Below are 26,757 nucleotides of genomic sequence, written 5' to 3' on the forward strand. Positions count from 1 at the left end.
ACGTACATCTACTTATCAACAAAAGGCGCCGTCTTTTGCAAACGTATAGAAAAAAGAAAGACCAGAGCGTAATGGATGCCGTAAGGCTCCTCGGAAAGACATAAAAATACGGAACAAAATTGCTAAAGACAAATATTTCTGCTCTTCGGGAACTAAGTTAAAGGAAAATCCCAAAGAAATGTGGAAATTTTTGAAATCCCAGGGCAAGGAACATACAGGAATACCCTGTCTTCACGTTAACGGCACAACTGTCTCTGAGGACCATGAAAAGGCTAATTGTTTCAATCATTACTTTCAGTCTGTTTTCTCTCTAACGTATTGTGAAAATGCTCCGAGTGTCTCAGAACAAATAAATGAACAAATGGATCCCGTCATTGTGACCTATAATGGTGTACTCAAACTACTCCAGAATGTTAAAGTTAATTCTTCAGGCGGAACTGACGGCATACCCAATTACGTCCTTCATGCCCGCCGTGAGACTATTGCCCACTTTATCGTTACTCTGTTCTCCAAGTCGATCGCTTCTGGTGACCTGCCTGAGGATTGGAAAATCGCTAACGTCGCCCATTCACAAAAGTGGCCCGAAAAGCAATCCTGAAAACTATAGGCCCATATCCCTCACAAGTGTCTGTAGTAAAATCCTAGAGCATATAATATATAGCGCCATAATAAAACACCTGGAATCTAATAGATATTTTACTAACTGACAACACGGCTTTCGGGCAGGTTTTTCCTGTACAACGCAATTAATAGAATTTAGTCATGATCTCTTCTCATCATTTGACGTAAAAGAACAGACTAACTGTGTATTTTTGGATTTTAAAAAAGCAGTTGATTCTGTCCCGCACTCGTTGCTGCTCCATAAGTTGTCTTTTCTTGGCCTACATCATGATGTTGTCCAGTGGATAACAGGTTATTTGCATAATCGTACCCAATGTGTCCTGATAAACGGCTGTATATCAGGTGCTGTGAATGTTAGTTCTGGTGTTCCGCAGGGGTCTGTTTTAGGGCCCCTGCTTTTCCTTGTATATATTAATGATATTGTAAGTAATTTGTCCTGCAAAGTACGCCTTTACGCAGACAACTGCGTTGTTTATCGCAGTATCAAAAGCCCACTTGACATGGACTATATTCAAAGCGATCTCGACCATATCCAAACGTGGTGTGCAAAATGGAAAATGACTTTGAATATTGCGAAATGTAAGCACGTTTCCTTCACACGCAGTCGCAGCCCTGTTTTATCAAAATACACTCTGGGAAGTACGCATCTTGATACAGTGCTAGATTATAAATACCTCGGCGTCTATTTTTCATCTAACCTAACCTGGAAACGTCAGATTGAACACGTCTCCTTTTCTGCTTCCCGCATGCTCAACTTTCTAAAGCGCAACTTCAGTGATGCTCCTCCAAAAGTTAAAGAACTTTTATATTTCACCAACGTAAGATCCATTACGGAGTACACCTGCGCCGTGTGGGACCCACAATTTGAAAATTTATGTACACTGCTAGAACGCGTCCAGAACCAAGCCGCCCGATTTGTAACTAAAAATGATAGTTTTCGCACTAGCATTACATTACTTAAATCATAGTTGGGCTGGGAAACACTAAGTAAACGTCGGTTGCATCACAAATTTGAACTACTATATCGTATTTATTTCAATAAGACTAGTCTTGATCCTAAAATTTTCTTACTAACCCCGCACTTTGTATCTAAGCGACGCGACCATGAATGGAAAATTCGTGAAATTGATGGCCGTACTGATGTGTACAAGGGTTCTCTCTTTCCCCATTCCATTGGGGCCTGGAATAAACTACCAGGTAATATTGTTAATTGTACATCTGATGCTCTGTTTCACACGTTTTTGTCGCACATGTAAATTTTTTATTGTGGCACTGCTTGTACATTTGACGCGCTATTGTGCAGATTTGTACCACTTATTCTCATGTCAGTTCTCTTTTTCCTTTTCTTTCTTTTATTTTTTCCCCCATATGATGAATCGTATTCATGTATTTGCATATACCCCCCTGCTGTAATGCCTTGTTGGCGCTGCAGGTAAAATGAATGAATAAATAAATAAATAAATAAATATATATATATATATATATATATATATATATATATATGTATATATATATATATATATTTATATTTATATACCATAGCAACCGACTAATTGACAACAAAACACAAATTTATTTGCTTACCCATGCCTGCTGCACACAAAATTAAAGTAACCGCTGTACTGATTCCGTCGCTTGTCTGCTACTAAATAATTAACTGAACGAGGCAACTGCTTTAGTTCATGAAGCGGCACATTGAGGAACGATACGCGACTCTCTGTGTGCGCAGCAATTGAGCTTCGAGGTTGTGTGCTTTCTTCCGTATCGTTGCGCAGGCAGCGACGTCGGCAAAGCGTTCGCTGTGCAGCGGCGACACCAGGAGCGGGGTCCTCTGGTCAACTCGGAATACTATACGGGCTGGTTGGACTACTGGGCTGAACGTCACTCGGTCGAGAGCACAAGCGTCTTCGTGAGCCAGTTGGACAAGATGCTCAACATGAATGCCTCTGTCAACATGCAAGTCTATTGACTTACGACTTTATATAACCAGTGGCGTATATCCTGAAAAGTCAGAAGGGGAACACATATCTTGCCATGGTGGCAATATTGTTTATACAAAATTAAAAAAATGACGCCTAAGTAATAAAATAATGTTTTGAAATGCTATATTCAAAATGAACATCGCTCGTCAACTCACGTAATTGCATTGTTTTATTGGGTCTTCTCTGAAACCAATGGAGTGGCAGTTGCGGTGCCAGTAATCTCACACAGCTGAAGGGTACACAACAGCGGTACGCGTTAAAAAAAAACAAAAAAACAGGCATTACAAATGTTGAACGCCTTGTACTTAACTGTCAAGCCATTGAGATATACGATGTTTGAAAGATAGATTACAAGGCGGGTTACTTCAAGAGGGTGTCCCCCCCGCCTAAGCACAGGAGCGTCAGAAATATATAGACGCAAAATTACCAAAAATTTCGCATAATAAAAAAACCGTTTTTTCTCGTTTTTTCCGAATTTTCGGAAGAAACGGAAACTACAATTTTTTTAGCCTATGGCAATATCTTATTGCCACATGGTGATAGTTTATTGCCAAGTGTCAAAAGCAATAACTTCTATCATGTGAATACGAAAAGTGAAGTGTTTCTCTCTTGTCATAAACGAAGGTGGCATTTAGCAGATCAAAGGTCGACCAGAAGCATCACCGCGATCTCATTTAGCTCTCTGTGAATGGGTTAATTGTTTCGGCGGTTAGAACAAAGAACCCAGAAATGTCTATTTCGTCGTGGCTTCGACTATGGAATCATTGATCAAGTTGGTAAAAATATGAAGGTAATTCAAACTCTCATACAGATTCAGTATGACTGGCTCCATTTGTAGCTTTCTTCATAATGTTAAGACGACCCATTGAAGAAGCGTAGCTGCTGTTGTAGTGGTTACAGACAGCGAGTCCTGGTTTTCCGCCAACGATCTCCCAGACCACGAAGTGCATTCAAACGTTGGAAATTGGCCCAGCCATTGCAGAATGCGATCGCACACGGCTTTATAACCAGACTTCCACCACTGGTCACAGAAGTGTACAAAAAAAAGTCAAAACAGAGCAATAACGGGTACCAACACATCAGAAAGCGCCCCCAACATGGCTTCACCCGAGCGACGAAGCTGCGCTGGAGGCGACTTTTTGTGATGGCCACGGCGAGTGGTCAGCCGCCATTCGGTGTTTTGGTATCACGTGTGACATTTTGGTTTCCCGTTCAGCGCTGGGTCTGTATATTTCTGTATGTTTTACCTCACAGAAATTTCAGCAAACTTTTCCAACTGCGCCGAAAATAAAATTGAAAAAAAAAAAACATCTTTTTCCAGAATTTTATCGTTTTTTTTCCGCACTTGACAACTCTAGTCAAGATCCCCCTGACCTCTCATAGATTTACGCCAGTGCATGTAAAAAACTTATCAAATATGTTAAATATCAACTATGAGATGGATTGCTTTCTTTTACTAATGACTTATTTCACCAGGTACGTCTTCCACGGAGGCACGTCATTTGGATACAAATCAGGATGTAAGCACTGCAATTTCTTATCGCTTCTTTGTAATTCTAACCAGCGGTGGTGCATACGTCCCTTTCACTCTGGATTAGAAGCAGAAGTCACCATTAACATTCTCCTTCGCAGACATTGCGCATAATCTACATGTATTCTCGAACGCACTATACCTGGGTGTGCGTGTTTCTTGTGTTTGTCGTATTTCGTGTTGTTTAACATGCAGACGTCATACAGACTTGCCCAAAACAAAGCAATTCTAAATCAAATGATTGAACAGAGGGGTAGGCAACCATGCGGCCCATGGGGCAGTGTTATGTGGCCCTTGGCACGACTTAAGACCCCCCCTCCTCACATGTCCTTGTCGCTTCTTAATTACGCTAAGCCCAACATGGCAGCTTTTACCTCAAAGGGAGTGTTTGCTGGCAACCTATGTGTGTGAATTGCAACTTCGTGACATGCGGGAATAAAATAAACATAATCTCTATGTTTGTTTTCTAGCTTTTGCATTCTTGTCAGTACGTCGAATTTTCGCTCTTTTGCCAGCAAAAAATTCCCCCTCCACGTTGGCCCCAACATTGTCGGCTTCATGCAACTCGGCCCTGCACCTCAGATGGTAGCCGACCTCTGGACTAATAGAGTATCGAATTACGGTATATCAAAACTTACACAGGTGCAACAGTAAAGTGAGTAGATTCTGTTGCTGTGTCCAATACCTATAACTGCTTTAAGCTTTTCTGCGGTGGCCTTCTTGTCGTGCACATCGGTGCTCCCGGGAGACATGCATGATTATTTACAGTCTCCACCTCCAATTAGAGCAATATTACCGGCCAACTTGCTCAGTGTTTTCGCGTTGTCTTCAGATGATCGCTTTGTAAGATAATAATAATAATAAATGCTGGACCTGCCTGGAGCGCGCAGCACAGTCACAGCGAAAGCTGTAAGAACAGTCTTTTTAAAACACTTTTGAGTATATTACTAGAAATATGCTCGCATAGTACCCACTACACCATAAATTGTCATGATTTGTGTAGCAGGGAAGCGTCCACTATGCCATTAATTGAAGTTATTCGGAGGAGTGAGGTATCCACTGTGTATAAAACATTATGTACACTTCATTGATGTGTTGGCTGGTGACAAATAGCTACAACTTAACCTTTTGTAGTGGGTCGGAAGCAATAAAGAACCCACACGTTGCGAAATTCACATTGTCTGATGCGTGCTTGTTATGCTACTTTTCTAAGACATTCCATCGCACATGTTAATGCAAATCCCTCACCGATATGAAGTCTGTGTATGGTCAGTTTCCATATTAGTAAAGCGCCAGGTTTGCTCTATGGTAGAATACAGGGCAGCCACGCAGAAGACCTGAGTTCGAATTCAACTTTTACTTCGGTTTTGTCTTGTTTCACGTGATAGCGGTTTGACACTGGTGACACTGGTGGCAGAAGCGGATAATTAAGGTGCCAAAAGCGGCGGTTGTTGTGATCTCGCAACAGGTCTCACTGTAAAAATCCGCGATTATAAGTATCGTAACTTGTTGTCTCGGTTTTGTCGTCTTATTTATTGCCACTGAAGTTACAGCCCAACAGAGTTCTGTGTCGTACAGACTATGCATGTCGGCGAGTCTTGTTCAAGTGACTAGTTTTTTTGTGTATACTTTCAGCCAATCTGCACGACCACTTCCATCCAATTATTACTAGCTACGACTTTGACGCACCGATCTCAGAGGCCGGTGATCCAACGGACAAGTTCTACGCTATACGGAAAACAATTGCGAAGGTGAGCGTGCACGTCGCAAATATGAATTGTTGTAATGGTGGGTGTGGTCTTTTTCGCTATATCCATGCATGAGTAAATTGAGTCATAGGTGCGACATAAATAGAAGTTACGGGAACGTTAACGAATTAGACGGAGAATCTGGCAAGATAACGAGTATAAGGAATATAATAGCGAATATACAGTACCTCCATAGACAGCTCTCCGAGAGACGCATACAAAAGGACCTACTATGATGTGCGAAGGAAGGATTGAAAGTTTTATTGCCAAAAAGAAATTTGTTATTCAAACGAACAGCCCGCCTTCTTACCCATTTTCAGTGCTGTGAATTATGGTTTGACGCATGTTATTAAGGCTGTAAACAACCCCCTGATGCCTTCCTTGCCTTACCAAACACTAAACTTGACCACCAGTGGGGCACACAGTAGTGATGATAAAAAAAGTCACAATGTTGCCGCACGGCCGAAGCAATGAATGCGATAGCAATAGCTTGATTTGTTACGCTGAGAACGGCAAGCAAATCGAAACGTGCCACGAGCTGCTCCACACAAATTACGCATGAAAAGAACACGCATAGGACGACAGCGAATTAACAATGTTTACCATGCGGTGCTTAACGCACTGCTTAAACAAAAGCGACGCACAGAACGTAATTACAGCTTCAGAGGAGTGCAAAACTGCTTGTTTCCCGGTTGTTATACTTCGCTGTGTACGAAAAGTGCGCTGTTTTCGCAAACGATTCCTGTGCAACGTGCAAAGTGCCCTTTGAGGGCCATGCAACTAACGCAATCGTTCCAGTAAAAGCTGAAGGCACGCGATTCTTCCCAGCGAAGGATAAGCGCGCACGCACAATCACCCCTCCCCCCTTCCACGGGGTAAAGTACGTGTGGGAGATAAACGCTCGTAGGCACATCACGACGAGCTAGGCGCCGAGCGTGGGCGGCTTTTTTTTTTCTCGAGTTTCCAGATACGTATACATATACGGGGAATAAGGTGGTGGTGGCGGCGGCGACGACGGCAAAAAATCAGCCGAGACTCTCCATATAGTTGCTATCGGAACAAAATCATCTTGTGAGGACGCCACAATAAATACGTCAGCATGACATCCCGGATAGCAAATAATATGGCGTCAACATAACGTGACGTCACATTACCATTTCCGGACATGACACATCACTTGGAAAAAGGTGTACCAAATCACGGAGGCAGTGCGAAAGCCACTGAGGTGCAGATAGCTTGCAGTAAGCGCCTCCGACGCTGGAGGCCTTGCGAAACCACATTAGGTGATAGGGTACCGGAGAGGATCAATTGGTTGACTGAAAAGAATAAGGAAAAGATGACTTTCACCTTGGAGTTATCAAGAGGCAAATGCATTAGTGCCCTGTTTTGAATGGGCAAGGTTGGGGAATGAAGGGAGTGCGTAAAAGATACTTGTACCTGAATATTAGGCATGAGGACATAATGTGTCAATGACATGTGATTTATTTGGACACGTAGCATTCTTCCGTGCCATTACGCGCTTCGTTTTTTTTTCGTCGTACGGCCGCAGAACTCCACGTTGTTCCAGTATGTGCATAAAGTTAGTTTTTTCGTTTCAGTTGATTTGAACTGAAACTAAAAACTGATTTGAACTGCGCCGTGGTGGTACCGTGCTTGTGCTCTGCTGCAACTTGAAAGTCCCGATTGTGGCCGTGATGGTATTGTTGTTTTGGAACATAGAACCCTTGATATCATTGGCTGATTCAAAGTTTTATTGCGGCGTATGATAACGATGATGCAGCGATGGCGTAGTGGTTAGAGTATCAGCCTCACGTGTAAGAGGTCCATGGTTCAATTGCCGGTGCCAGGCTATTCCCCACTGAATCAATATATATATATATATATATATATATATATATATATATATATATATATATATATATATATATATATATATATATATATATATATATATTGCTACGATACTGAGGATGCGCGTGGAAGAAGAGGAGAACGAGGTTGGCACGAGCGGTGATCGGCCAGATCCCTGGACTCTCGCATTTGATCATCTCCTGTAAATAAAGCCATCCATCGCACCGTAACAAGATTGGTGGAAGGTGCGGGGTACAGCAGAGCGATCCAAGGCCAACGATCACGGAAGCGCTACCTCAAGAACTACGCCGAAGCCGCCGACTGGCTGGTCTACCACCGCTCTCTATGGATCCGATTGCTGACGGCGACACCACGCACTCTTCGTCTGGCGCTGCGTGGCCCCGGCACATGGTACCACGAAGCTTCTCAGGGAGGGTCGGAGAAGACGTCGACGAATGGCTGAAACACTTCAACCGTGTGAGTAAATACAACTGTTGGGATGCGGCCTCCCGGTTGTCCAACGTCGGATTGTTTCTTCAAGGGACGGCGTTGGTGTGGTTTGAAAACCACGAAGAAACAATAATGACCTGGGAAGCGTTTGAGAAAGAAATAGCGAGCTGCTTCGGGGACCCATTGATGAAGAAGAAGCGCGCTGAGCAAACTTTGATGCAGCGTGCTCAAGTCCCCGGTGAAACAAGCACAACGTACATTGAAGAGATCCTGAAATTGTGCAAGTCTGTAGACCCACGCATGAAAGAAGATGACAAGGTAGGGCATCTTCTCAAAGGGGTTGCTGAGGATGTCTACAATTTCCTCATCGGCAAGGACACCTTGGCGTCTGTAGCGGACGTAATACAACACTGCCGCACGTTTGAGACACTGAAGGCTAGGCGCATCACTCCCAAATTTGGTAGACTTGCCAACGTCACCACCGTTGCAAGTGTCGACGTCCCTCCAACATCCCCCTGTGATCTTGCCTCAATGATCAGGCAAATCGTACGCGAAGAACTTGGACGACGTGATGCTGTCAACCCGCCGAGAGCACCTGCTATCGACACCTCCCCGCCATACGACGCAATGTGTGCTGCCGTTGATGCCACGTTATATGATGTGCCCCAATCAAGAGCACCAGCGCCCCCAACCGACAACTTACATCATCGCCGTGGTTTCCAGAACGCCTCCCGCCAACCACCTACAATGGTGTCTTCGTGGGACGATCATGGGCACATGGCACCTCGTGGAAGGTTTGGCGACGTGCGTGAGGCCCCTGTGTGCTATAACTGCGGTTTCCGTGGACATGTGGCTCGATTCTGTGGTCAAAGGCGTCGCCCCCAGCAACGCTACTACGAGGGACCATCACCTTCTTCTCGACAAAACCGCTGGCGCGGTGGTATGCGTTCAATGCGGGATGCGTACGTTGGGGACGGCTTCCAGCAAACGACCCACAGTGATACACATGTAGGACGCAATTTCCACCGGAATTTACGCAACGACTCGCCTTCCTCCGTGCGAAGCTTGACGCCCCCCACAACACGCCGGTTCCGTTCCCCATCTCCTGGTCGACGCGTCACCTCCCCGCCTCCGGGAAACTAGGTGGTGCGGCCAATGGAGGTGAGGTCGCCGAACATTTGTCACTACATCCGCCTATGCCTCCACCCGTTTTTATGACTCAAAATAGGGTCCCCGTGCTTATTGATGGACTTCCTACGATGGCTTTAATAGATACTGGAGCAGCTGTTTCAGTGATGAGTCTTAACTTCAAATTGCGGCTAGGACATAAAGTGATGTTTCGCTGGGACAGTTGTGCATCGTTTCGTGCAGTGAGCGGGGAGACATTGTGCCCGATCGGTGTGTGTGTTGTTAGTGTCACTTTGGGTGACAAGGTCTTCGAGGCTGAATTCGCCGTCCTGACCAGCTCCACCCATGACATCATCTTGGGCATCGATTTTCTACGCGAGTGCGGGACTACTGTAGATCGCGGTGCTGGCGAGATTATGCTATCGGCATTTACTGACGATCCTAGGTGCTGTCAAGGATCTATCACCGTCATTGAGGATGTTGTCTTGCCGCCCAACTCTTTGAAGACCGTACGCGTTGACGCCTCTGCCTCGGACGCCGGAAAGTTTGATGTTCTAGTGGAGCCCATTCCTCTTAATTGCGCCAAGAAAAATGTGCTCATTCCACATTGTGTTCTGTCGATCAGTGATAGGCGGTCGGCCTTATGGGTGTCGAACTATTCAAATGAACCTGTTATGCTACCCGGCGGAATGCGACTCGCCCGCTTCGAACAAAATGCGACCAGTTTTATTGCATCTTTAAGTGACGAGAGAGTAGATCCTATTTGTGCAACGTACCATACAGAAGCCAACTTTCTGAGTATGGTAAACAAGTCGCTATCATCAGAAAAACGTCAAGCTTTGGTCGAAGTCCTTGCGAAGCACGCTACTACATTTGACTTTGCGCAGAAAGAAGAGCAAATAAGTGTACCCGAGGGGCGTACTCGCCATGGGATTGACACAGGATCCGCTCACCCTATCCGGCAGAAACCATACCGTGTCTCATCTGCGGAGCGCAAGGTCATTACTCAACAGGTAGAAGAGATGTTAAAGAAAAGGGTTATTCAAGAGTCGTGTAGTCCTTGGGCTGCCCTTGTGATTCTTGTCCGAAAGAAGGATGGTACATGGCGATTCTGCGTGGATTACAGACGGCTCAACTCTGTTACTAAAAAGGATGTCTACCCACTTCCCAGGATTGATGATGTCATCGATTGTTTACATTCGGCATCGTACTTCTCATTCGTGGATTTGAGATCTGGTTATTGGCAAATACCCATGCACCCGAATGACAAAAAGAAAACGGCCTTCATAACCCCAGATGGTCTATTTGAATTCAATGTAATGCCGTTTGGCCTATGCAACGCTCCAGCCACGTTTGAGCGCTTCATGGACTCTGTGTTACGTGGACTAAAGTGGGAAGTTTGTCTTTGCTACCTGGATGACATTATAATATTTGGCCGTACATTCGATGAACACAACCATCGTCTAGACATTGTTCTCACCTGCCTTGAGAGAGCTAAGCTCACCCTGAACTCTAAGAAGTGTCACTTTGGCAGCCGTGAGACTCTCGTTCTCGGTCACCTGGTTGACAAGCATGGCGTTCGATCCGACCCCCAGAAAGTCACAGCAGTCAGCAGCTTCAAACAACCTCAGTCGGTACGAGAGTTGCGAAGCTTTTTGGGCCTATGCTCGTACTTCCGTCGCTTCGTGCCCAGGTTCGCCGACCTCGCTTACCCTTTGACGTCCCTACTCAACAAGAACTCACCTTTTCGGTGGTCAGCGGAATGCGAGTCGTCTTTTTCGCAACTCAAGTTTGCTCTTACGTCAGGGCCCGTACTTCGCCACTATGACCCATCTGCTGCCACAGAAGTTCATACCGACGCCAGTGGTGTAGGTATTGGCGCCGTCTTGGTACAACGCCATGGAGCTGCTGAACACGTCGTTGCCTATGCCAGTCGCTGTTTAAGTAAGCCGGAGTGAAACTATACTGTCACAGAGCAGGAATGTCTCGCGGTCATATTCGCCGTGCACAAGTTTCGCCCTTATATCTATGGACGCCGATTCTCGATTGTCACGGACCACCATTCTTTATGTTGGCTCACTGGACTACGGGACCCATCTGGTCGTCTTGCTCGTTGGGCATTACGATTGCAAGAACACGACTTTGAAGTCTGCTACAAGAGCGGTCGTCGTCATGCCGACGCTGATTGCCTTTCACGACTTCCCCTTCCGACAACCGAGTGTGACGCTGACAACTTTGATGAATATTTGGCTGTAGTGGATACTCCGTTCCCCGACCTAACAACGTTTCGAGCAGAGCAACGCAATGACAACAGTCTCGCTTCTTTCTTTATTTCCGGAACGAAGGGTCAACGTGGTTTCGTCGTAAAGGATGGCGTTCTTTACAAAAAGAATTATTCCGGCGTAGGCCCTCGCCTACTTCTAGTTGTGCCTACAAGTCTTCGACAACACGTACTTCGAGCAATGCACGACGACCCAACATCTGGCCATATGGGTTTTTCTAGGACATTTTATCGCACGCAAGAACGCTTCTTCTGGCCGAAGATGCGTAAAAGTGTGACTGCATACGTTGCAAGTTGTGAGCAACGTCAGCGCCACAAGCGTCCTACAACTCCGCCAGCCGGACTACTTCATCCCATAGCACCCCCGAGTTCACCATTTGACGTCGTAGGTGTCGACCTGCTCGGCCCTTTTCCGCGATTAACGAACGGCAACCGATGGATTATTGTGGGCGTTGACCACCTCACACGTTACGCCGAAACTGCGGCGATTCCTGCGGCAACGGCCACTCAAGTTTCACAGTTCATGCTGTCACACGTTATATTACGCCATGGATCCCCCCGTGTCATCATCAGTGATCACGGGCGGCAATTTGTTGCCGATGTAGTTGAAGACCTCCTTCGTCTTGCTTCGTGCCATTTTCGTCACACTACCCCGTATCACCCGCAGGCTAATGGTTTGACGGAACGAACAAATAGGACTCTCGTCAACATGATTTCCATGTATGTTGATTCTGGACACAAAACATGGGACGCGATTTTTCCATTTATAACTTTCGCCTACAACACTGCACAGCACGAAACAACGAGATACAGTCCATTTTATCTACTCTACGCACGCCAACCCCGCACAGCTCTTGACACTATTCTTCCTTTTTCCGAGACTGATCAACCTACTCTCGCCAAAACCATTTGCCGCGCAGAAGAGGCCCGGCGCATCGCCTGTCTTCGAACTTTCGTCTCACAGAAACGCTCCAAAAACCGTTACGGCAGAAGTCACCGGCACGTATGGTTTGAGAAAGGGGATTTGGTGTGGCTTTGGACGCCGCTTCGCAAGCGCGGCCTCTGCCAAAAGTTTCTGGCCAACTACACCTGTCCGTTTGTTGTCTTGAAACGTCTAAGCGATGTCACGTACGTGATATCTCAGCTGTTGTCAACTGGCCGCCGCTCAAGCAAGACCAACATCGTTCATGTTGCCCGTTTAAAACGCTATCATCATCGCAACGAAGCCTAACTCGCCCGGTGGGCATCGTCTGCAAAGGGGGAATTGCTACGATACTGAGGATGCGCGTGGAAGAAGAGGAGAACGAGGTTGGCACGAGCGGTGATCGGCCAGATCCCTGGACTCTCGCATTTGATCATCTCCTGTAAATAAAGCCATCCATCGCACCGTAACAATATATATATATATATATATATATATATATATATATATATATATATCGACGTGATTATTGAATTTTATTAAAAGGCCTGGAGTGCGGCTTCACATGTGATCACCCCCGGTAACGCACTCCCTCAACAGAGAAGGATTGGCCACCCTGGTGCGGTAACTGGCCAATACCTCCCACATACTTACGTCAAATAAACCACAGCCCTCAGTCACCAGCGGCTGCAAAGAAACTGAACACGGCGGCGGACATATCTGTGACACAGCGGAAGGTGCTGAGAATCTCTGTGTCCGGATAGGCCGCCATTTGAACCTTACCTTGGCAACATTTAGCGCTAGAACCTTATCATGTTAGGCAAGTCTAGCTGCACTATTCGAGGAGCGAGAGGGTGTTGATTGGGATGTAATTGGGATCAGTGAGGCTGGAGTACACATGAGGCCTGTACATAGCTACGGAATGGGCACGTCCTTTGCTATCGTGGCTTGGCTGACAGAAGAGAACGGGGGGTGGGGTTCCTTATGCACAGAAATGAATACTATAGCAATAATAAAAGGTTGGTAGGTATCGTAATTAAATAAGAGATACAAGATGAAGGTGGTACAGGCCTACGCACCTACGTGCAGCCATGATGACGTATCAGTTGAACGCTTCTATGAAGCCGTGAAATAGGCAATGAGCAAGGTAAAAACAAAGTATACTATACTTATGGGCGACTTCAATGTTAAGGTAGGAAAGAAGCAGGCTATAGACCAGGCTGTAGGGGATAATGGCGTCGGTAGAAGAAATGCCAAAGGGGAGTTATTAGTGAATTCACAAAAAGCAACAATTTACGGGTATTGAATTCCTTCTATGGAAAAAGAGTGAACGTTAGGTGCACGTGGAGGATCCCTAACGGTGAAAGTAAGAACGAAATAGACTTTATACTGAGTGCACACCCAAACATCGTGCAAGATGTGGAAGTGCTTGGCAAGATACGATGCAGTCACCATAGAATGGCAAGGCCTCGAATGTGCCTAGACATGAAGAAGGAACAACATAAACTGATACGCAAAAAGCCAATCATTGAGCTAGCACTGAGATGGAAAGTACAGAACTTCAGAATCTCGCTTCAGAACAGATACTTGGGTTTTATTGAGGAAAACGGCCTTAGCATTGACGCAATGAATAATAATCTGACGAGTATCTATATGGAGTGTCCAGTGTAAGTTGGGGCTTACTGTAGTCCGACAGGACACTAGCAAGCTGTCCTAGGAGACGATGAACCTTATTAAAAAACGTCAAAGCATGATAGCCTCAAACAGACCAGATAGAACTGACAGAGCTGTCGAAGTTGATTAATAAGCATAATCACATGAAAGAAGATAGAACATGGAGATAATGTAGCATTCTCTAATGAATGGAGGAAGCGGGAAAGTGGTGAAGAGGAAACTTGGAATAGGCAAAAACCAGATGTATGCTCTAAGGAACAAAGAAGGCAAAGTAACTACCAATATGGATACGATAGGGAGGATTTTTACAGAGATCTATCTGTACAGTAGCTGGGACAACCACGACCATAATGCGAGAATCAGTACTAACAAAGATGGTATCCCACCGTAACGACAGAAGAAGTTAGGAAAACCTTCGAGGGAGTTCTACAAAGAAGTAAAGCTACTGGTGAAGATGAGGTAACATCACGTTTCTTGAAAGACTGAGGACAGATTGTGTTAGAAAAAGCTAGCCATATGCATCGTGTTTACGGAATGGCTCCTGACGGTGAGGGTACCAGAATCGTGAAAGAATGCTAACATCATCTTAATTCATAAGAAAGAGGACGACAAGAACATGAAGAATTACAGGCTGATCAGCTTTTTCTCCGTCGTATACTATAGCCATTTACAAAAGTAATTGCTAACAGAATTAAGACAACATTAAAATTCAATCAACAAAAAAAAAACAAGCAGGATTTCGAACAAGCTACTCAACATTTGACCATATTCATAATATAGAAATTCTCAGAACACACCCTACCACTATACAGAGCTTTCATAGATTACGAAATGGCATTTGATTCAGTAGAACTATCCGCAGTAATGCAGACACTGCGTAACCAGGGCGTCGACGAACCATATATAAATATCCTCGAAGAAATCTAGAGATGATCAACGGCCACCATAGTACCCCATAAAGAAAGCGACAGAATACCAATAAAGAAGGGTGTAAGACAAGGGGATGCAATATACCCAATGCTACTTATCACGTGATTGCAGGAGGTTTTAAGGGGGCTTGAATGGAAATAGTTAGAGATAAGAGTTAAACGGGAGTACCTTAGTAACCTTGGATTCGCTGATGACATGGCATTGTTAAGTAACTCAGGGGACGATTTGCAATTCATGATTACTGATGTAGACAGGGAAAGCAAAATGGTAAGTTTTAAAATTAGTCTGCAGGAAACAAAAGTAATATACAACAACCTCGGAAGAGAACAGCGCTTCGAGATGGGTAGCAGTACACTTGAAGTTGAGAAAAAGTACATCTACGTACGCCCGGTAGTAACCGCGGGGCCGAACCACGAGATTGAAGTAACTAGAAGAATAAGCAAGGTATGAAGCACATTGACAAGTATTCTCATATCAGGACTGGTAGACAACCACTATCCCTGAGGAGGAAGGTATAAAACAGCTGCATCTTGCGGGTGCTTTTAGGAGAAGAAACCTGGGGGCTTACAAAGAGGGTTCAGCTTAAATTGAGGACGACGCAACGAGCAATGGAAAGAAAAATGGTAGGTGTAACCTTAAAAGGCAAGAAGAGAGCAGAGTGGGTCAGGAAATAAACCGGGGTGTGGGATATCATAGATAAAACCAAGAAAAAGAAATAGACATGTGTCTGGAATGTAGCGTGTAGGCAGGATAACCGCTGGTCATTGAGGGTAACTGACTGGATTCCTAGAGAGCGCAAGCGAGTGAGGGGAGACAGAAAGTTGGGTGTGCAGATGAGATTAGGATGTTTGTGGGTGTAAAGTGGAAGCAGCAGGCACAGGACTGAGTTTACTGGTGGAACATGAGAGATGCTTTTGTCCTGCAGTATTGGTGTAGTTAGCCTGATAATGATAATAACGTCTCGTGAGCGTGACGATAAAGGACGGCTGTTAGATACGAAACTCTTTATCAGGGCTGGAAATAGGAAAGTCACAAAACAAGCACTACACGCTGCACAGCGATGACAGCAATTAGTCAGTGGCCCTCGATCTGCGGAAAGGCGCGTTGGCATTTATACGTGAGGTACAGAAAATGGTGATTGCACCCATCCAATCTTATACCAGAAGATTGTAAAATAATCTCGAAGGTGAAGGTTCTCAGACACTCAGGAGCAATTTCTGCAAGGCAGTGGTTACTCATGTGACGGGCCGGCTGCATCAAAATTGAAGAGGAACCAGGCATGACAATAATAGCTTGCATTTGTTTCTTTGTACCATATTAGAGCAGATATTTCTCCGTGCTTACTGTCGCAGGAATAGAAGATGCCGTAGCGTGTGCACTGTCTCGGTAGTCTTTAAATGCCGGAGGCAAATATGAAGTAAAAACTCCTGGGGTCCCTTATGATGATTGAAAGCCATCTTTTTCTTCTCATCTCCCTGCGAGCTTTCTGAACCACACGTGCCTCCGGGATTGGCCCACCGTTAACCAAGCGCTGATGTCATGTAATACTACGTTTAATTACATGACACAAGGACGTACGGTGTCATGGCGATGAATTTTGCAGATTTGTTGACGACATAGTGACTTCGTCACGCGAAGAATATTTTTTGCATCAATCGCGTTTACGCTGACGCCGGTCTCTCGCGGAGCATCACCGGGTCTCGCCAAATCTCGAAGACGACGATGGTCAGTTTTCGCGCTTGATGAAGCATCTAAAGCTTTCGCCTTGACACACACACACACACACACACACACACACACACACACACACACACACACACACACACACACACACACACACACACACACACACACACACGCGCACGCGCACGCACGCACGCACGCACGCACGCACGCACGCACGCACGCACGGACGCACGCACGCACGCACACGCACACGCACACGCACACGCACACGCACACACACGCACGCACGCACGCACGCACGCACACACACGCACACATACACGCACGCACGCACGCACACACACGCACGCACGCACACGCACGCACACACACACACACATACACGCACGCACGCACACACACACGCACACACAAACGCACGCACGCACGCACGCACGCACGCGCACACACACTCACAAACGACAAGTTTCACTTGCAAACGCGAACCATTTAAGTACGCGAAGCATGATTGATACAGGTATTCGATCCATTGTGTAAAACCGTTATCCGGTCTTATTGCCTAACATAACAAATTATCTCAGTAGTCTAGAGGCTAAGGTACTCGGCTGATAACCCGTAGGTAGCGGGATCCAATCCCGACTGCGACGGCTGCATTTTCTATGGAGGCGAAAATGCTGTAGTCTCGTAATCTCAGATTTGTGTGCACTTTAAAGAACTCCAAGTGGTCGAAATGTCCGGAGCTCTCCATTACGGCGTTTCTCATAATCATATGCTCGGTTTGGGATGCTAAACCCCACAAATCATCAAAAGAATATTTCATGCACTTAATACCAGTAGTTCGTTTAAAGATAATCTTGTTCAAGTTTGGGATTATCATTGCTTGTAGATCTCGTTAAACATTATTATTTCGGGACACTCCATGCGAATTGTTTCCACCAAGAGGGCCAGTATTGTAAAAACACTTGACAACGCTGAACACGAGAAAAAACAGCAACAACACATTCGGTTTAATCTACCAATCTTGATCCACCGTTTACCCCCACTATATTAACCACCCTCATGTTTTCCTTAGCTTTATCAAAACTGCGATTTCCGTACAAGTACTGCAAAATGCATGTGGATAATAAAACTGAGACTAACGTTGGGTGGTGTCAATGGACATGAAATACAAATAGCTAATACCAGGAATACGTTTGAAAACTGTCATTTACAGAGAATAATAATTATACGCAGTATCTGCCACTGCCACCAGGACCCGTTCCGAAACCCAGACGAAAAATGAGTCTTGGACCGTTCAAGCTTAAAAGAGTGAGTTTAGTTTTTAAAATCTAGCATACATTTCTTGATGCTATTATTATTTATTCCTTCAGTTTTTAACTGCTAAATTATTCTTTTTCCTGTCGTCGCAGCTGTTTGGCCTGAGTGAGCTCCGAGAGATGATCTCAGGAGACACCAAAACGTCAGAACATCCTGTGACGTTCGAGGAAATTAGGCAGGTAAGGAAACATGAAACGTTGTGTTTCGCTAATCTCTTTAAGTTATTTCTTTCGAATGCAGAAGGAGAACAGTATCTCCTGGGGGTTAGAACGTATTGTCAGGCTTGTCAATTCATTGTAGCTGCGTCAGATAATAACAGGGCTTGCTGCTCGTGAAAGTCTTGTTGGCATGCTCTCACTTGCAGATCGTGAAATCAGAAAGGTGCTCACAGTTTATTGATTCGTAAGCATCATATTGCACGCTTTAAAGAATTTGGAGCTTTATAAATATCACGTTGCACGCTTAGAATGTCAGCGCACGTTAAAGAACGCCAGATATATGGCAGGAACAACAGCGTGCCTCATAATCTTGTCGTGCTTTCGACACGTAAAACCCCAGATAGTGTTATTATCTCACCTTATTTGCTTTCCTCAATATTTTTAGGGGTGACGCACCTTAGGGACAGTGTTTTTCTATCAGTTTGGCATTCGTGCGCATGGCAAAGTACAGTACAAAAGGTTAACAAGAACAAAATAAGAGGCCACAACGCAGTAAAAACAGCACAATTAAAGCGTCTATCAATCAAAGCACATTACATAACAAAAGGTTAACCAGAATAGTCATCACTATTCATAACAACGGATTAACACTATATACAATATATACCGCCCAGCGGTGGAGGCCGGCTTGGAAATCAGATGCAGAGCGTGTTTTGCGCGTTATTTTCAAATTGCGCGCTGCCCCCGTGGAGCCAGGTTGTTAACCCTCACTACCGTGGTTTCATGGTGTAACGCTCAAGACACTTCACCATCCCCTAAGGTGGTGAACCAGAAACAAATAAAAGGACACAACACCGTAAAAACACTGCCATTTAAGCACCCATCAATCAAAACACACGACAAAAAATTTTGCAGATCACACGTACCTATGAGGTCGACGATATACGTAGCATGCGGAGGGAAGGTGTTTTATAAATACTATATGTAATGTTTATAAAATTTGATAGCCAGCATTACAGCGATGATTGACGTTTCACCAACATTACGCCTGATTAGCGTATTTTTCCACAGCAGTATCGAGACCTGGCCTGGCTCTGTGGTGGATTACTTGATTGCCACGCGGAATGCTTGGGTTCCACTCTCTGGGGCCCTGATATTATCTTTTTTTGCATTATTTTGGTCAACCTTGCCGATTCCAGCTTTTTTCTTAACGATTTCGCGTTAAAATTATTCTTGTTTGTTATCACCGTTCGTCGGTAGACGTAACCTGTCAATCACCTATGGCCAGTACATACCCGCACCCGAAGATGTGCCACACTTTGGCACAAAGGGTTTGACGACGTACGCGATGGTATTGGGACATTGTTCGTGTCATAATCACTGACTCATATTTGTGAAATAATCTTATCATCCCATACCAATTTTGGTTCGTCCCAAATTAAAGGGGGGAATGCGGCCAGATAGATAGATAGATAGTTAGATAGATAGATAGATAGATAGATAGATAGATAGATAGATAGATAGATAGATAGAAAGATAGATAGATAGATAGATAGATAGATAGATAGATAGATAGATAGATAGATAGATAGATAGATAGATAGATAGATAGATAGATAGATAGATAGATAGATAGATAGATAGATAGATAGATAGACGAAAAAATGTGCCAGCAGTACGCAAACAAATGCTTTGCATTTAGAAAGGTTAACCAAGTTAAAGAACCCCAGGTGGTCTAAATTTCCGGAGCCCTCCACTACGGCGTCTCTTATAATCATATAGTGGTTTTGGGACGTTAAACCCCACATAAATAAAAAAAAAGAAAGGTTAACCAATAGACGAACATCAATCATAATGGTGACGGAACAAAACACCTACAAGCGTGAGCCCCTTATACTAGTAAGTGACCTGAACCATAGACATTACGGGCCTTAGGACCTAGCTTTGTCGTCGACTCTCACTTTACGCTGTTAAGGTATATAAAAAAATACCTATAGTCGAGCCATATATGTATGCATGTGCATAAAGAACGTTTATGATAGACGAACATTGATAACAATTGTGATGAAAGAATTGGTAATACCTACAAGCACAAACCCTTTTTACTAGTGGGTGACATGAAGCTACACATTATGAACCTGAGGACCTACCTTTGCCGTTGACTATTTACTTTATGTCACTCATTGTATATTATAAGGGGCGACGCTCGGATAACGTGCGGTTACTCACCCATGCGATACTCAGAGCTTCGCTCACTCGTCACGATTGACTTTGTGGAGATTCGTGATTTTTTTTAGCATAAGCCCTCTTTGAATTTACAACTCATATCATTCTCATATATGTTTCATTTTATTGTCCACCAGCTCATCAAACTGTAATACATGGAGCTTCGTGTGTATGCCCATCAATATAAATAAATACCCGCACTCTCTTAATTCAATCAGTGCATTTTACTAGGTCACATTAGGTTTGACGTTTGATGTCGTATAAAGCTTACTTCAATCATCAAGCAAGCTCGTTTATTGGAAGAATCAGCACTCAAACGAAACAAATATCAGAAATACGTCCAATATTTAATTCCGTAGGCCCCGTTTTAAACAAATCTTTAGGCATGCCTATTTTATCCATACAACAGTTTCTCGTAGAATGACGCTACGAGAAACTTTTGCATAGATAAAATAAAGTGCAGATATAAGTTTATATGTATTTTGTATCTTAGTTCCAACTTGCAATACTCCAAGATTGTTCATTGTTTTTGCAATGAATGATTCGAACACACGAATAGAGATTTGACAGTAATAGTTCGTGGTTTGGTAAAATGCCACGGTATAGTGGTATTGATACTCAACGCTGCTTATATCGAGATCCACAGTGAAACTACGACGTATTGAGCACCTTTAGAAGGCCGGGCTTTCATTTGCTGTCGTATGCTGACAGCGTATGCTTTCGTATGTTGATATCGAATGCTCGTCGCTTGACGTAACTCAGGCAAAACCGCGAATAGCATAGCCATATGAACGTGCACTCGCACCAACGAGAAATACTCTTCTTGTCGTTCTTCGAGCGTAATCAAGATATTAAGCGAGTGCTTGATCGTGCCAAGGAGAAGTTCTCCTAATCTTGTCCTTCGAGCGCCTTGATAATGCGGAGCACTTCAGGAGACCTGGCTACATTAGTCGCTTGGCATGATGCAGGCAAAAGCGCGCAAAAAAACTAGAAAGAAGCAAGCGCGATGTAAGAAATGAGAGAAAGTGGCAAATAAAAAAAGCAGAAAGAGCTAGAAAGAGAAAGTAATGGAGAGAGGGAGGAATGATTACAAATAAAAAGAAAAAAACCAAAAAAGAATAGGAAGAAAAACAAAGAAAACCAAACAGAAACTAAGAAGGCTCCGCTTTTATTTCAGGCTAGGGGGAAGCTGCCTCTTTCTTTACTAATTAGGATACTATTGCCATAGTCCAAAAGTATTGAGGGCCTATGCTATTACGAAGTTCCATAGTTATACACCGCACTTTGTGCAATGTTTCAACCGAGGCTCGTTAGAAAACATTAATCTAATGCATTAAAATACCATGAGATGTAGCAGCCACCATTCTTCCGCCCTCGGGGCCTGGCTGTCTCGATGGTTAGTGTATAGCGCATAGCTCCACCTTCTCTGCCTTCTTTTAGTAGCTTGGCGTCCGTGGCTCCTCAGCTAATGATTCCTCATCACGCGATGTGTATGCCACTTGAGCAGTTCCTCTCTTACAGTAGCTTAGAACGGCAACTACACAAAACGAAGATAAAGAAAGAGAGAAAAAATGGAATATTTCCTTGAGAGGGTTGAGAAATGACGATATATTCTAAAATGCTTAAATGGGCACCTCAACACTCTCTCAATGTACATATATAAAAAACGGGCGCGTTATTCTCTTCTGGCAGGTCGTGTCCTTCTGGTACACCTTGAGACGCAAGAATTCCCGTCATTTCAATAGAGTACATACTCTCGACTGGTTCATACAAGCCAACGATCAGATGGGAATTGTCTTCTGCACTGCATTTCCATGAAGCCGCCCATCCGTTTTTTCTTGTTTCGCGTGATTATTGTGCGCGATCGACAAGGCTTCCTTCATTTTAAAAGTGCGTTTCCGACTGCGCAAACGGCGATGAAAGCATGTAGCCGACAAGCGCGCAATCTTGATAGGCTCAACTTTCTGTGCTGACATTGTGCGAATGCTTCGAAGAAATCGGGGGTGAGGTGGAGATATCAGCTGTAGCAACACTTCCTTTATTTCTTTCAATGTCATGTGCAAACGCGCACTTCTCAACGAGAGCCGTCGGTCCGCCAAGAAGTGAACGTGATGCGGCGCTGCATGAGGGGTCGTGGCGCTCACAGCACGCGTGCTTCTGAACGCATTCCCACGGAGATGCGCCAGCCAAGTATTTCACTTCAATATAATACGTCTGTCAGATTTTTTTACAGACGATAGTCTTTCTCGCGGACCTTTGACGAAAAAATTTCGGTCTGTCTGTCTGTGCATTTGTCTGTTTGTCCGCCCTAACGATACTTCGAAGGGCACCAAACGGCCAACCCTATCCGCAGCGCCCACCAATATTGCTCAAGGTTTAGCGTTCAGATTTCTTTCGGGCTCTTTCTTTGCAGCTCGAAGAAATGACACCGCTGCATCACAGCGCTCTCCAAGTCGGTGCACGCAGTTGCGTTGCAGTAACGCTTCTCCATTGGTTGCCCGCAATGCGCCACGAACGGCGACATGCTATCTCGTAACACGGTATCTTACAGAGCCAGCGTGACAGCCAACATTATGAACACGAGGAATGGAAGACGCCGCCCCATGGATGTGTGTGCAACTGAACAAAAAAAAAATACCTCATATGATTTCCGTCGATAGGCACTACATGATGGGCTCTCTCCCCCATGACCTCAAAGCACTCACGAAGACTAGGCGACGGGCGAAAAAAGGAAAGGGCTAGAGAAGAGGGTGGGGAAGGGCTGGATGGGGTGCATCTGGCTTGCATTGGTAACATAGAGGAGGCGCGCTGCCTGTAGGAAGGTTAGCGAAAGCGAGAAGTAAACCACTCCCTCGTCTTTGACCGCAGTGTGTCGAGGAGCCCCTTAAAAAGAACGCTAAAGAGAATTTTTTAAGGGGCGAAACTCCTTAAACGGTACCCGTGCGTCCCTCTTAGTAGTCGTAGTTGTAGTCGTAGTGTGTAACCATGGTGTGTAACCAGTCTTACGTAAGACTGGTGTGTAACCAGTCTTACGTTTTGACCTGCAAGGTGGTGCCGATGGGAGATTTCTCCAGTGCGTTGTTGAACAATAAAAAATTCGCAGCGTTCGCGTTACCTAAAAGCCGAACTCTCCTGTCTCTCATTCCCCATTGGGAGCCATTGGCATGTACATTGAGAACTATCTGACAAGAAATGGTTGCTACGCTATAATCGCTGGGCGTAACCTCCTTGGTTTTAGAGTGGTTTCGCGAGCGTTGAGCCTCAGTGCCACGAATACAGTTAACTAGTATATACCATGAACTCTAGGTGGTTAAAGGTGGGAAGTAGACCCGAAGCGCAAGCCGTAAGAAAGTGTGCGTGTGCCACCTCTCGTTTAGTCCTTGGAATGTCCGCTGTATGACGGTGCTTTTATATGCGGAATGGTATATGATGAAAAAATGTGAAATGGTGGTACTTGGAGTGGTGACTATATGGACGAACGGACACACAGACAGATGCATGGATGGACGCATGAACGGGCGCAGGGGCGGATGTATGGACGAACGCAAAGATGGATGCACAGATGGACGTGCGGACGCACGAAGAGACGCACGCCCGGACGGGCGGATGGACGCATGGACGGTCACACAGACGGACGTATGGACGGACGGAAGCAAGAACGAATGGACGGATGGACGCTTCGCCCCACTCTCCATCATTCACTCCGTGGATATGCTGCAATTTTTTTTAAAATTCGAAGCATTTCTTAGCGAACTTCGGCGACTTTGAACGTACTTATCTATTTAGCCGCCTACGACATTTAGCTCTCCTTGCCCTTTCGATAATGGTATTGATACCAAACTTGGTATGGCATAATATGACTCTATGAATAACATATTTGACTAGTAATAACATGAAAATCATGACATGTTTGTCATGACTATCATAATTAACATTTGATTTTTCTACAGCTCTTGCGGTGGTTTCGTTCGTAGGGCATGTTGCAAAACTGGTATGATATGGCATGATTGCATGGCAAATACAAGCGACAGACCCTAACATGAAAATCATGACATGCGTGTCATGTAACAACATGACTACATTCCACGCTCATGATGCGCTCCCAGCAGTTTCACTAGCGTCACAGATACCAAATTTAGTATTACGGTACGTGAATGGATGACGAAGGTATGATACTGGTGCAAACATGATAAACATGAGATGCGTGTCATGTAACAACACGATTATATGCTACACTCATTATGCGCTCGTGGCCGTTTCGCTAGCTTCACATGTATCAAACTCGGTATTACGCGATGCGAACAGACGACATAAATAAATGACACATTCAAACATGATAATCAAGACACGCGTGTCATGTAACAACATGACTACATGCCACACTCATGCACTCACGGCCGTTTCGCTAGCTTCACATATGCCAAATTTGGTATTACGTGACGTCAATATGACGAAGGTATGTTACTGGCGCAAACATGATAATCATGAGATGCATGTCATGTGAGAACATGACTACATGCCACAGTCAAGGCGCCAATACATCCCGCCGTGACGCGGTGCGCGTGCTCAAGGGCGTTCATTTCATCGCGTCACCCCAGCGTTGGCACGCCAGGCGCCGGTCCTGCCATATACTCGCAGGCACGCGCTGCGCTGCGTTGATTTGACGCATGCGCGTTTCAGCGCGTCCAGCGTCTCTCAGTCACGAAAAGAGGGAGACGCAGTGTTGTCTGGGTAAATGAACGGCGCGAAATGCGGCATGTCGCCTTTCGCGCCGGTTGCCATCGGGCCGCGCCGACGGACGCTGGTCGCGCCTGGCGTCACTATAGAGTGCTATAGAGTTTTGCTAACGTAGCGTCGCTGTGCCCATCGTGCACGCTCAACTTAAGGTCAGACAAAATAGAGCCCTTCATGATGCACTCGTGGCCGTTTGGCTAGCTTCACATTTACCAAACTTGGTGTTTCGTGATGTCAGTGGATGACGAAATGTATGACTGGGACAAAACATGATAATCTTGACACTCGTGTCATGTAAGAACATGACAACAGCTCATAGCGTGCTCACGGCAATTTCGCTAGCTCCACGTATACTGAATTCGGTATCACGTGACGTGAATAGATTACGAAAGTAAACGACACATCCAAACATAATAATCATTACAAGGAAATCATGTACGGCATCATTTACCCCCATCTCATAACGTTGTGCTAATTTTAAAGCGACATATCAACATTTCTCATTCGTGCTTCGCATATCATCGATTCCCACTATACGTGGGATCTGCCATTTTTTTTATGTTAGCAGTGGCTCTTTCACCGTCCCAAATTGCCGCGTTTGCCACAGTAACATTTTCCGAGATGAAAAAAGGGCAGCGACGACTCCTTGGATTAGTTGCACATAACGTCATGACATCAAAAATTATGACGCCGTATGCGAAATCCTACGTAACGTATAGTTCATGAAGGGTAAAAACGAAGTACTATGTCGTCTGCGAGGGCCATAGGCTTAACGTACCAAGCCTCAGGAAGTTTTGTTGAGCTAACGTCTTCAGAGTGCAAACAATACATACTGAAGTCCGAGATGTCACTCGCAAAGATTTTGGCCCGAAATTTGAAAATAACCCCCGTATTCACAAACGCTCCTCTACTCGACTTTACCCTTCACTTGACAGAGTTGAGCACTGCGCCACATCTCGGCTCAAAATGACGCTGCGCTGCCCAAGAATCGCAGCACATTATCTCTGATATGCAGTGACTTTCCGTGCCTAGAGAAGGCGCTCTCATCGGCTTTCTCAAGGGAAGGTGAAGCGTTGAGTGAAGGGACGTTCTAGAATACGGGGGTAAGTCACCTTTCCGTTCCGACACGAGAGCGGCCCACAACGTAATAAAGTGTGGTCCGACGAAACTAATGAAGTGCGCCCATTCGTCCGTCCGTCCGTCTGTCTATCCATCCATCCATCCATCCATCCATCCATCCATCCATCCATCCATCCATCCATCCATCCATCCATCCATCCATCCATCCATCCATCCATCCATCCATCCATCCATCCATCCATCCATCCATCCATCCATCCATCCATCTCTTCCAGTGAATTTTTCCTATAACAAAGCTGTGATGGTAAAATTACCAACATTAGGCTTCCACAGTACCTTTTACCAATAAAAGTCAAGTAGGTCTCTCACAATTCAGTGTTTTTAAAGGAAAAATAGACTAAAGCAACAGTGTGGTTCACAGAGGGTTTTTTTTTTTTT

At 45.0% G+C, this 26,757-nt stretch overlaps 1 protein-coding gene across 2 annotated transcripts in view; it reads left to right on the forward strand.

The window, feature by feature from the left end:
• Positions 1-26,757, forward strand: part of LOC119177885 (beta-galactosidase-like) — an 80,442-nt gene that overhangs the window by 48,710 nt on the left and 4,975 nt on the right. For both annotated transcript variants that reach the window (XM_075882238.1, XM_075882237.1), the window contains 5 exons: positions 2,397-2,577; positions 4,080-4,123; positions 5,770-5,885; positions 18,038-18,112; positions 18,214-18,300. In XM_075882238.1, coding sequence (XP_075738353.1) covers positions 2,397-2,577; positions 4,080-4,123; positions 5,770-5,885; positions 18,038-18,112; positions 18,214-18,300 — 503 coding nt within the window. The remainder of the gene's footprint in view (positions 1-2,396; positions 2,578-4,079; positions 4,124-5,769; positions 5,886-18,037; positions 18,113-18,213; positions 18,301-26,757) is intronic.

Source organism: Rhipicephalus microplus, chromosome 2, assembly GCF_043290135.1.
Source record: "Rhipicephalus microplus isolate Deutch F79 chromosome 2, USDA_Rmic, whole genome shotgun sequence".
In the NCBI taxonomy this organism is placed as follows: Eukaryota; Metazoa; Arthropoda; class Arachnida; order Ixodida; family Ixodidae; genus Rhipicephalus; species Rhipicephalus microplus.